General features: G+C 43.9%; 1 protein-coding gene across 1 annotated transcript in view; it reads left to right on the top strand.

Moving 5' to 3' along the window:
- The first annotated feature begins 1,724 nt into the window (after positions 1-1,724).
- The window catches only part of HERC2 (HECT and RLD domain containing E3 ubiquitin protein ligase 2), a 201,604-nt gene continuing 190,795 nt past the window's right edge, over positions 1,725-12,533 (top strand). The window contains exons 1-2 of the mRNA XM_084623550.1: positions 1,725-1,764; positions 2,844-2,957. Coding sequence (XP_084479676.1) covers positions 2,886-2,957 — 72 coding nt within the window. The 5' untranslated portion in view covers positions 1,725-1,764; positions 2,844-2,885. The remainder of the gene's footprint in view (positions 1,765-2,843; positions 2,958-12,533) is intronic.

Here is a 12,533-nt window from a genome sequence, read left to right as displayed (position 1 = left end):
TAAAAATCCTCACCAATTTGCATAGGTGACCACAGACCCAAACCCTTGGATCTTAGAACAATGAAAAAGCATTCAGTTTTCTTACAAGAAGACTTTTAATAGAAGTGAAGAATTCACCTCTGTAAAATCAGGATGGTAGGTACCTTACAGGGTAATTAGATTCAAAACACACAGAATCCCTCTAGGCAAAACCTTAAGTTACAAAAAGCACACATAGGAATAGTCATTCTATTCAGCACAATTCTTTTCTTAGCCATTTAAAGAAATCATAATCTAACACATACCTAGCTAGATTACTTACTAAAAGTTCTAAGATTCCATTCCTGTTCTATCCCTGGCAAAAGCAGCATACTGACAGACACAGACCCTTTGTTTCTCTCCCTCCTCCCAGCTTTTGAAAGTATCTTGTTTCCTCATTGGTCATTTTGGTCAGGTGCCAGCGAGGTTACCTTTAGCTTCTTAACCCTTTACAGGTGAGAGGATTTTTCCTCTGGCCAGGAGGGATTTTAAAGGGGTTTACCCTTCCCTTTATATTTATGACAACCACCCCTACTGCCCATTTAAAAATATTTCCAGACACTACAAGGGTTGCCAACTTTCTAATCATAGAAAACCGAACACCCCTGCCCCTTCCCAGAGGCCCCACCCCTTCTCTGGGTTCAGAGTGTGGGAGGGGGCTCCGGGCTGAAGCAGGGGTTTGGTGCGTGTTTGTGGGGGGGTATGGGTTGGGGATCCAGACCCCGGCATGGGGACAGAAATGAGAGGTCAGGTATGTGGGAGGGGGTTTGCAGCTGGGGTGGGAGTTGAGGTGAGTGGGAGGGATGAGGGCTCCAGCTCAGGATGTGGGCTGTGATGTGGAGCTGGAGATGAAGGTATGGGACACGGTAGGGGGCTGGGGCCAAGGGGTTTGGAGTGGGGGAGAAGCTCAGGGAGGGGGTGCAGGCTCCAGCAGGGAATTTGGGTGTGGGAAGGGCCTCCAGGATTGGAGTGTGGGAGGGAGTTTGGGTGCAGGAGGTGGCACGGGCTCCAGGCGGGTTCACTTCACGTGGCTCCTAGAAGCAGCCAGTAGGTCCCTGTGGTCCTTAGGCTCAGGGTCAGGCAGGGAGGCGCCGCTCAGCCGCTCTTGCCCCCAGGCACCGCCCCTGCAGCTCCCATGGCTCACAGTTCCTGGCCAATGGGAGCTGCGGAGCCTGTGGAGGGGGGACAGCGCGTGCAGCCCCCGGGCTGCGCCTAGGAGCCACAGGACAGGTCGGTACTTCTGAGGGAGCCAAGGCAGGGAGGGCCTGGACCTACTGCGCCCCCAGCCAGACTTTGAGCGCCCTGGAGAGGCCACAGGGTCCCTTTTCAACTGGCGACCGGTCCCAGTTAACGTCACAGGGCAGCTCCCAGGACCGTCCCCGCCCCGCTTATAGGGGCTGTAACTCGGCTCCCCGCTAGGCTGCTTAGCGCTTTATGGCGGGGCCCACGCAGGCCCGGGGGCGGAGGGGCGCGCGCTACACAAACAGCCAACGGCCTTTCCCCCCGCGGCCCCGCCCCTCCCGCAATCAGTGCTTGGCCCCTACTCTCCTCCCGCTCTGTGGCTCCGCCCGCTACGAGACAGGATGTCCCGCCCCCTGTCTACACGCTGATTGGTGTAGACTCCGGCTACAGGCCCCTCCTGCTTCCGGTGTCGCCGCAGGGGGATTGGGTGGGGGCGGGGCGAGGAGTCGGAGGAGAAGAATAGCTCGAGCCGTGTCGCGGCTGCGCGAGGAGACGGCGCCGAGGGTGAGCGCAGCGCGCGAACCGGTCCCCGCGGGGGGGTCTGGGCGGCTCTCGGTGCCGTGGGGGTGAGAAATTGGAGCCGCCCCTGTCCCTGCACTGGGGATGTGCGTCTCCGCTGTTAGGCGCCGGAGGGGGGGGATCCCTGGTGGCCGGGCTGAGCCCCGCCGCCCCGCCCCGCCCGGGAGCTGCTTGGGGGGGAGTCCCGTTCTCTCTGCTGGGGCTGGCCTGAGCCCTGCCCTGCTTGGGCGCCTGTTGACGCAGCTGTTAGCGGGGCAGGGGAGGTGGACAGGCCTGTCCCGGGGGATGTAATGGGGGGTCTCGGTGGGTTGAATGGCGGGCGGGAGAGGCACCGGCCCGGCCCGGCCCTGGGGGCGCGTACAACGGGGGGAGCGGCAGAGCCATGGTGGCGGCGGGGCGGCTGCTGCTGCACAGAAGCCCGGGTTCCCCGGGGCGCCCGGGCAGCGTTCCTAGCTAACTGGATCAGGGCTTTACTAACCGGTGCTGAGGCCAGGTCCCCGGCCCGCAGACCGTATTACAGGACGAATTCGAGCAGTAATGTAGGGGGGATGGTGACAACGGGCCTTGGCTGAGCTTGAAGGGGAAGAGGATGCTGTATTTGGAGAGGAGCATCATAGAAACCTCCCACCACTGTCCATCTCTGTGTGTGTGTGCGCGCGCGTGCGCGTGGGTGTGAAAACGGTACTAGCTTTGGGTTTGTCAGCTGCTGGCGTACTCTGGATCAATTATTTATTTCATGCACCATTTACGGGTCTGAGGGGCAGAGACAGCAGCCCGGGCCTCTGATGGCATCTTTCGGTGCATCAGAAAGGATGTTTTCACCATCCTCGGGAGGGGAAGGTTTGTGGTCTGAATAGCGTTGTTGCTACCTTTTCCTTCCTTCCTTCCTTCCTCCCCCTTTTTTCCTCCCCTTTATGTATTGTCAGGGTGTCAGCTCTTATGAGAGATAGGGAGAGTCATATAAATTCAACCTGAGAGGAAATGGGAATTTTTCTGGTATTACCAAGAATAACTTTGTATAGCTTATTTTATCTACTAGATTTTTTTCCCCCCTCCACTGACAGGTCTGGCCACTCTGCCAGCCTAGAGAGGTCTGGAGAAGGAAAATGTCTTCTGAACCTTTTTGTCTGGCTGCTCAAACTAGGTTTGATTCCAAATGGCTGAAGACAGATTTACAGGTAAGGACTTTCCTTGTGGTTTTTTATTATAGTATTTTGTATCCTGGCATTTGGTGTGCACATCAGCAATGTTTTTAAATGTCAATTGGTAACAAACGGAAGAAGCTAACTATGCTGTTGAAAATGGCATGCAGTTTCTGAGCATGCTGCCCTGAGAACTGATCTCAAAGAAGCAATAAAAGCACAGTTTTAATTTCAGTGTAGTCTCTATTTTGTTTAAAACTAAGCTGAAGTATATATTTTTGCTTTTTAATGTCTTTATTCAGGGGTTCATGTTTAATTAGTAGAGCTCTGTGAGTTTAAAAAGTACTGTAAAAATTTTTAGTCTACTGTTTACTCTCACTATTTATAGCTGATAGCTATAACATGGAAGAAAAACTGTGGTTAAGGAGTACTTGTGGCACCTTAGAGACTAACAGATTTATTTGAGCAGAGTCTCTAAGGTGCCACAAGAACTCCTTTTCTTTTTGCGGATACAGACTAACACCTCTGCTACTCTGAAACCTGTGGTTAAGGAAAACTGAAATCTGATCAAATTGTTACTTGCGCATAGAAGAGTAGGAGCAACTACTTTAAATCCACAGATGAATTTCTTGATAATTCTGCTTGGATTATTTGTAGGGACTTAAATTGTGGTGTGTGGGTCTCCCCCCTGCCCCCTTTCTTAAAAAACGCCCTACAAGGAGTTGTTTGATAAGTTTATCTTGAATCTTTGTCCTGTTTTTGACCTGTGGAAAAACATTGTACCTTGTTCAGAGATTTATTGTGAAAGTGGAACATATAACTCTCTTATCTGTGATGTTTGACTGAAAACCAAAACATATGCACTCGTGATAAGGCCATGGAAAATGGAATAAAGATTTATTATAATGTTATAGTTTCTAGTTTTCAAATCCATGTTGTAATTAGTGGTAGTATGTAGAGGTTTGGGTCAGTAAAGCATTTGGGATAGAACGTTCAGTCAATGGAATGTTCAATCAGATATGTATATATTTTTCAGTACTTTACATTTTCAAAGTAATACATAAAATGGCATTGAAGTAGGTCAGTCAGTATTATCCTTCAGTTACAGGTGAGGAAACTGAGAGAATGGCATAGTCAAGTGACCTTTCCCAAGATTACACAGAGTGACTGAATGGCAGAGCTGAGCCTAGAATTTAGCTCAGGGGTCCGGACCCCTCAGGGAGTCACAAGGATATTACATGGGGGGTCGTGAGCTGTCAGCCTCGGCCCCAAAACCAACTTTGCCTCCAACATTTATAATGGTGTTAAACATATATACATTTTTTAAAACTCATGGGGGGGGGGTTGCACTCAGAGGCTTGCTATGTGGAAGGGGTCACCAGTACAAAAGTTTGAGAACCACTGATTAGCTGTTCCTGTGCCTACATAAATGAGACAGACTTTGTCCTGGGGAGCCCGCAATCTGATGAGATTCTGTCTCCAATATTTTCCATCTAAAGAATAGCAAAACCGGATTCACTACTAGCATGCAACTTTTAGCGGGTTGGTATTTTCACATTACATTCATTGGAAAAACCTTGTATATGAAATTCCGAGAGATGACTGAACTCACATTGGATATTGGTAAAGTAATTCTCCTCTTTCCCCTCCCAATAGCCTGCATTGCTACCTGCAAAAAACAAAACAAACTTTTAGCAAGTTAATAAGTAAGCGTCGTGAGTGATATCTAAGATGCTTTTTATTTTTTTAAGAAATAACATAGATGCTTTTAAATGGCAAAGTTACATATATTTCATACCTGAGCTCAAATTTTGAGCTAAGCATCTTGAAGAAAAATTATAGGTCGCAAACATGCAGTGTCAGCTACAAGAGAATAGTGGAAATTTGTAGTTGAAAGTGGTGGCCTTTCTTTCTGGTCAAGTTTGTGGTTTTTTTTGTTGTTTTTTGTTGTTTTTGTTTCAACTGTTTGTTTTTCTTCTGAACTGGGAGATTACAAATTTGTCTGCTCATGTGATTTGTTTGATAATGTCTTTGTTAATATTCTGAACGTCTTGTGATTGCTCGGGAACATGATCAACAAAATGGTCCTAGCATCTTGAATTTAATTTGAGGTTGTTTTTTGATTGGATGAATTATAACTGCAATAAGTACTTTTTGCCTATTGTGGGAATCCAGGTAATGGTTAACTCTTTAATGAGCTATATTAAGAGGAACTCCTAATATTAAGGAACTTTTAATTTTCAGTAAATAAAAAGTAAATCTTTTCATGACAAGAAACCAATTACATCTAAAGTTGTCAAAACAATATTTTGTCTTACCTGAAACATAATAGAGTAATTGAGAGCAGAGCTACCATTATGATGTCCAGACGCTAAATGTTAAAATCAGTTGTTTGTTTCCTCTTGTTTCATCTACAGTCTGTTGAAGAATAGTCAGAGTTGTTGTCTCCAACTATTATCAGACATTACCCCCACTTTTTGTTAGAAAAGTAATGTACTGATTTGGTCTCTTCAAATTTAGCTTTTTTTTTTTTTTTTTTGCTGCCTAATATTACACTGGCTCTGTTCTCAGTGTAATGCCAGGCCGCCCGCCCCCAAAAATCTACATCTATATATAAAATCTGTGTAATTTTTTCCAACTAAAAAAAAACCACCTGTATATGGGTCCTTGAAGTAGTTTAAGTTCTTCAACTAATAGATCCTCTGTGGATTTGTCTCTTTCTTAGTGCATGCTGGACTGTACTGGCTATTGGGTATAAAAATCCAATTATTCTAGGGCTTTTATATTGATTTATTTGATATAATATAAATCACATCAGAAAAGAAGTATCCCTTTTTAAGGTGAGAGATCACATTTAGTGTGCTGGACTCTTGTTGACATCCTTTGTCTCCTGTACATGAAATGATTGTAGAATGGCTTTATGTCAGGGACTCCCAAACTTTTTTGCTCCCCCACCCCCAGGAGCTGGGGCCAGGAGCGGTGCCGGGGGCAGAGCAGGGCTGGGTGGCACTCCCTCCTGACACCCTGGGGGGGCTGACCTGAACATTCCTCTGTGCACACCATAGTTTGGGGACCATTGCTTTATGGAGTCTTGTATGTAGTGTAATAGTAGTGTCCGTCCCAGGGTATTAGAGAGACGAGGTGAATGAGGTAATATCTTTTACTGGACCAACTTCTGTTGCTGAGTGAGACAAGCATTCGAGCCACACAGAGCTCTTCTTCCGGTCTGGGAAAGGTACTCCTAGCATCACAGCAAAATGCAAGTTGGACAGATTATCTAGCAAAAGTCATTAGCAGAGGCCCAAGAGGCTGCAAGCAGTCCCATGTTCCATTGCAGGGCTTGAAGATTGCTGGTAGCCTAGTGTAGTTTCCTCTGAGCCTTGAAAGAGGGAGGGTGGATATCTTTCCTCTGGGTAGAACAGCGCTTCTGAGGCCTGCCTTGTTCTGTGTCTTTTGTTATAAGCTGATAATTTACTATAGCTGTATGGGCTCTTATTTCAAGCTTGATAACTTTGGCAAGTATTGTGGATTGAAGTCAATTAAATCCTGTTCTCTGTGGAGATCATTAACTCTTTTTTTTGCTCTGGCCTGGTGTGAAGTTTGTGCCACTGCATTAAAATAGCCCATATAAACATAACTATGGAACAAATGATTAGTTTAAAATGGGTCATGTGCAGCCATTCTTTTTCCATGCCATGGGACCTCAGGCATGTACAGAACAGAAGGTCCAATATGAATTAGTGAAGTTCGAAAAGATATGAGTGAGGTCAGCGTGGATGATACAGCACAGAGCCTAGTTGAAAGTGCCCTAATTCTGTTTCAGGGTAATGACTGCCAAGGGTTCAGAGCCTGTGTAATGTGGCATGTTCTGTTGTTAGCTCCTTTTCTTTTTGCGAATACAGAGTAACACGGCTGTTACTCTGAAACTTTTCAGTAAAGATGTGTAAAGGTTTATTGGTAGCTATGTTTACTTATTCTCTTTCCCTGTCTCTCTCAGCTACCAGTTTGTCAGTATTATTGTAGATGCCATCTTGGATCATTACAAGGCCAAAGTTCTCTTCTTAAATATTTTGAAGTCTTATTTATACATCTTTTATATCATTTCAATATGACTAGTCGTTTAATACATCTATTGTTCTCCCGCTGTTCACTATTCGGTAAGTGAACTTTCTCCCACTGACCCTTACCCTTACAAAATGTGTGTTCATGGTTGACCAGGTTATTGAACAGTGAAGTCCAAAGAACATGTCAAAAATAGATAGTTTCTAGTGCACTATATCCCATGGCTCAAATTATTTGAAACCAAAATTAATGATGTTCTAAACTAACTACACTAGATATTGAATATTTATCAAGTTATTTGAAGTTTTCAACTTAAAATCTAGATTCTTTTTTTTTTCAGAAGTATTAGCTGTCACAATTCCAGTTGAAGTCAGTGGGAGCGTGCACCTATGAAACTCGAGCCTCTTCCCGCTTAGACAGTAACTGTAATAATAGCTTTCTGGAATACTGAGCTTGATGATCTACCCATCTGGCTTGTTTTTTATTAATTGCCAGGTTAGCAAACGAGAACCTGGAATCTGAAAGTAGTTACACGCTTTCTCTATATGTTGTTACTGCTAACTACTATTTTATGAGCTGGTCTTATCTGTAAAGTTAACTCTGGTAATAAGCTGAGTGTTGCTGATAACTCAGGTGTGTGGGGCATCCCCATGGTCATAACTTGAGTTGGCTAGCATGTCAGGGGATATAGGCTGACAGTATTGTAGTATAACTTGACAGCTGGTAAAGAAACATGTAATGAACTGTTACAGAAATGTATATGAAATAATATTAGAGAAGTAGTCATTTTTTCCTTTTCTTATAACATTAAATATATTTCTGCTTTCTGTGTGTCTTGTTGACACAGGTCTCAAACAGTGCTTAAAAAAATCAGAAAACTGGTTTGTCTTATCTACAGTGGATTGTTGGTCTGTGTAGGGCAAAGCAAACCAGACAAGTGTGTGATTTACTAGCCAGCTGTAGATCTCCCTAGTAAAACAGAGTATGGAGGATAGATACTGACTGGAAGAGACTAGCTAACCAGCAACTGGAAGGCCACAAGAAGCAGATAAGAATAAGACCACTGTTGCAAGGAACAATGGAAATCAGCTTGTGTCTTTTGCCGACAGAAGTTGCTTCAATAAAAGATATTATCTCGCCCACCTTGTGTCTTTACTTTCCAATATTAGAGAGACAAGGTGGGGTGATGTAGTGTCTTTTCTTGGGCCAACTTCTGTTGGTGAGACAAGCTTTTGAGCTTATGTAGAGATCTTCTTCAGATGCACTGACAGTTCTGTAATAGAAAGCAGGATTGATGGTGTTGCTGAAAGGTTGTCTGGGCTAATAGATCCTAGGAGGTGGGTGAGGCAGTCCAAATAGACCTTTAATTAAATGAAAAAGCTAAGAAAAAATCTAACTGGAATAGAAAAGGAATTAATAATCTTTTTCCTACTAGAACTGTTTTTCAGAGGAAGGATGCGTTCTATTATCTCCCTGTCCAAAATAGTTTTTCAGTCAATTATGTTGACATGAGAGGAGGCAAGAGAGAACATGTATCACTGTCTAACGGTAACATTTTGAGTATATGATGGGTGGTGTGGCATGAAAATTTTGTTGGCATGAGTTTTTTGATTGCCACTCAAGAATAATGCAACTATGACAAACATATTTATACCGCACTGTGTATTCTGTACATACCATAAAGAGTATAGGAACTATTTTAGGAATATTGTAGAGTTCTAAAAAACTTATTAGGATTATTTCTTTTAGCCTTCTGGGTGTACAGCCAGGTGCCTCAGTGTGCGAAACTGTGTATATATCTCCAAGGGAGAGAAATAAAAAGACCTTCTAAGGTGTGTCTAAAAATAACCTATATTATCTTGTTCAGATATATAAATTGTCATAACACCACAGTTTTCATGTGCCTTGTAGAACTAGACGTGAGTGCTGGGTCCCATTGGAAAGGGGAAAAGCTCCCCAATTGTGTTTTGCTTCTGTTTCTAGCCTTACATGGCAACAAGAAATTAAACTTTAAAACAGTCTAGGAAAACTGTCAGATCTTTTTCTTACTTTTCCTGGATCATCATCAATTGTACTTCTCAAAGAGAAGTACCACATATTGCATTAGAAGGACGAAAGGCATATGGGCGTTATTTATTTATTTATTTATTTATTTATTGTAGATAGGCTTTTGAAACTGCTCTAAGTGCTGGGTAGATGGAGTAATGTGCAGGTGATGATGTCTTATGTATGTGCAACACTGGTCACACCCGTGCAACTTAGCATGTGGATATCTCCTCTGTGTGTGATGTAGAATTTTCAAAACACTGTTCAGAAATTCCTGTTTCAGTGTATCTGCTGGGTGAATGATCTGTTGTCTCCCAATGGAGGCTGCCATTTAGATTAAACCGTGCCCCACAGCAGAAGCCAAGATTGATGCCAAGTACAACTGAAAGAACTAGTGTTGCTATTGGCAGCCTAAATAATAGGCTTATACTACCAATGAAAGCCTGACTTCCAAGGCAAAGTGATTCTGGCTGGCTTGTCATTATCAAACTGTTAAGATGGCTTTGTCTTTGTTTACTAATGTTTTAATTAGATTGTTAAAGTTTCTTAAATACAATATTTTGTAATTAGACAAATAGAATATTCTCTTACTGCATTCTAGTTTTTCCTTTAACATGTGGGGAATCACGTTTGGTAGAGTATTTGCCAGTATTGGGAGAGATACAGGTATATGGAAAAAGCTATAAACGGTAACGGGTCATTCATGTTTACTTCAGACATGCTTTTAGATGTATTTCAAAATTCTTGTCCCCTTCTCCCTTAATTTTGAGCCAAGTGTGAAAAGTTGTGACAAAACAGATTGTTACCAGGGCTTAAAAAATTTACCTGACCCTTTGTAGCCCAAGAATTAATCTTGTTAAGTGTGTAAGGGTATGTCTACACTGCATCTGGGAGTGAGCCTCCCAGCCTGGGTCCCACAGACTTGAGCAAGCGCTTCAAGAATAGCATGAGTCTGTGAACCCAGGCTGGGAGGCTTGCACCCTGATGCAGTGTATCCTTGTGTACTTGTGCTGGCACCCCCACCAATTAAAGAAATAAAACTGATATATAGTGTATTTAATAAAAATAACAAATTTGTTAGTTTCTAAGGTACCACAAGTACTCTTTTTCTTTTTGCGAATACAGACTAACACAGCTGCTACTCTAAAACCTGTGTATTTAATAGTAACACTGTCAATCGCCTTTCTGTTGAATACTTTTTAAAATGTTTTAAACATGCCATATCTCTTACATTTGTCATACCTTTTTCCCTTCTTGACTTCACTCTCATCTATTTTTTTTTAAACCCCTATAGAATATGGCTTGTTTTCTCGACAACATTTTCAGGTTTTTCTTTTGCCTCCACGCTCTTATGAGAGTCTTGCTCTTTCCTCTCCTTACTTCCCTACTTTCCGCTCTTGTCCATATCTACCTCATACATAGAACTTAAACAATTTTAGCAGAAAGCCAATACCTAGGGGACTAAAACTACTAGTCAAAGCCAGATACAGAAGATTGGCCCTAGCCTCCAGCTGGGAAAGCCTCCCATGCCAGCTAGTGGAAAGGGGAGCGTGTTGGGCTTCCTATACTGATGCTGTTTTTAGATCCTGCTCTATTAACTGAATAGCAGTAGTAAAGAGTCTGCTGTAGCTTGGGAAAGCAATGGGCAGCAGCCAAGGTACTAGAGCTGTCTCTTCTTAATAAGACAGCTTTGCGTCAACTTACAGTCATTTCATATTTGGAAGGCTATTGTTGTAACCATACGGGCTAGAGGTAACTTTTTCAAAGGGGTAACAAACTTTAAGAAGTATACTCATGTCTGAAATCTTTGTACCTTCTATAAATTATGCCTAAAATCCTGATCTTAAATTGAGTTCCTTTGCCAGCCTGGAATCCTGTTGCATTTGGTGAGGCTCCCCTGCATCTGTGTCATCCACCTGTGAGGATCTTATTGTCGTATCAGGGCCTTGGTTATTAAAATGGAAAAGTTAGCGCAAACTATTTTTTTACTTATGTGGTGGGTTTCAGTCACTTCCTCTTTATAGTCAGTTTCTGAAAAGAGCCTTACAAACATCAACAGGGTTCAGAAACACTTGCAGTTTTAAATTACTCAAAAATGTAAAAAAAAATCCTGGGGTGCTCCATCATTCTATTTTATGAAAATAGTCAATTAAAATCAATTTGATGCTGTCCCTCAATGAAAGCTTTTGGTTCTGAAGGAGTTAGTGGTATTTGACTTTTCACTCACTCGTAACAATTTAAGAGTCTCCTGTAGCAAGTAGGATTTTTCAAATCCTGTAGAACACTAGTGTTAATGCATCTTCCTGTTTAAATTAAAGCTCGGAAAAAGTACTTTCTGGTGTCCAGTGGGAAGACTTCCAATATTTAGGACTTTAGTAGCAGAGTATGGAACTGATGCAGTTCTAGTAAGCTTCACTCTTACTCCTCAAGCTAAATAGTAAAACACAAGTGTTACAAGTATTTGCTTCACTATGGCTTTTCATGGTAAGTGGGGTATGATCCCATGGAGACTGGGAAAAGGAAACCAGAAAAAAAAACAAAACCAACCACAAAAGAGAGACAACAAAAGGGTAAGAAATACAAAAAACAGAGTGTGTGGGAGAAAACGGGGGAATATGAATGTTACTTTTCTACCCTTCTCTTTACAGCAGTCTGAGTGGGAGGGGAGATAAAAGAAGGAAAAAAGGTCCTGTTTCCCCCCCGCTCACCCCCCCCCCCCCTTTTTAAGGGTTGATACAAAATATGATGCAGCTGCAAGGAAGAGGCAGGATGCTCTTTTCTTTCTCCCCTTTGCACTGCTAGGGATTTTGGAGTGCTTCCCAGTGAGTAGTTCCTGTCTTTCATAACTGGCCGTTGTTAGCAGGTTTCTGATACATTTTTCAGGTTGCTATTTAAATGTTTCTTTGAGGGTTGTGTCTTAATTAAGTTCTTGGATGGATGGTTTTGCTGCCTGCTTTGTTTTACTTGCAGTACGTGCTTCAGTGAAGTTCATACAAGTAACTTCAGACTTTCATTCTGCCTACAGGGGAGTTTGCTCTTGTGGCATAAATTGTTAATCAGCTAGGCCAGAGGTGAGCAAACTATGGCCCACAGGCCACATCTGGCCCGTGGGACTGTCCTGCCCGGCCCCTGAGCTCCTTGCCCGGGAGGCTAGCCCACAGCCCCTCCCCTGCTGTTCCCCCTCCCCCACAGTTACGCCACTGCGCAGGCAGCAGGGCTGCGAGCTCCTGCTGCTCTGAGTGGCATGGTAAGGGGGTGGCGGCGGTGCAGGGGTTGGGTAGGGGGTCCCGGGGGTGTGGTGGTTTGGGGCAGGGGGGTCCCAGGAGGGGGAAATCAGGGGACAAGGAGCAGGGGGGGTTGGATGGGTCGGGAGTTCTGAGGGGGGCAGTCAGGGGGCGGGAAGTGGGAGGGGGTGGTTAGGGGGCAGGGGCCAGGCTGTTGTGAAGGCACAGCCTTCCCTACCCGGCCCTCCATACAGTTTTGCACCCCGATGTGGCCATCGGG

The sequence above is a fragment of the Lepidochelys olivacea genome (genome assembly GCF_965140295.1).
Source record: "Lepidochelys olivacea isolate rLepOli2 genome assembly, chromosome: 1".
In the NCBI taxonomy this organism is placed as follows: domain Eukaryota; kingdom Metazoa; phylum Chordata; order Testudines; family Cheloniidae; genus Lepidochelys; species Lepidochelys olivacea.
This window is presented reverse-complemented; position numbering and strand designations above follow the sequence as displayed.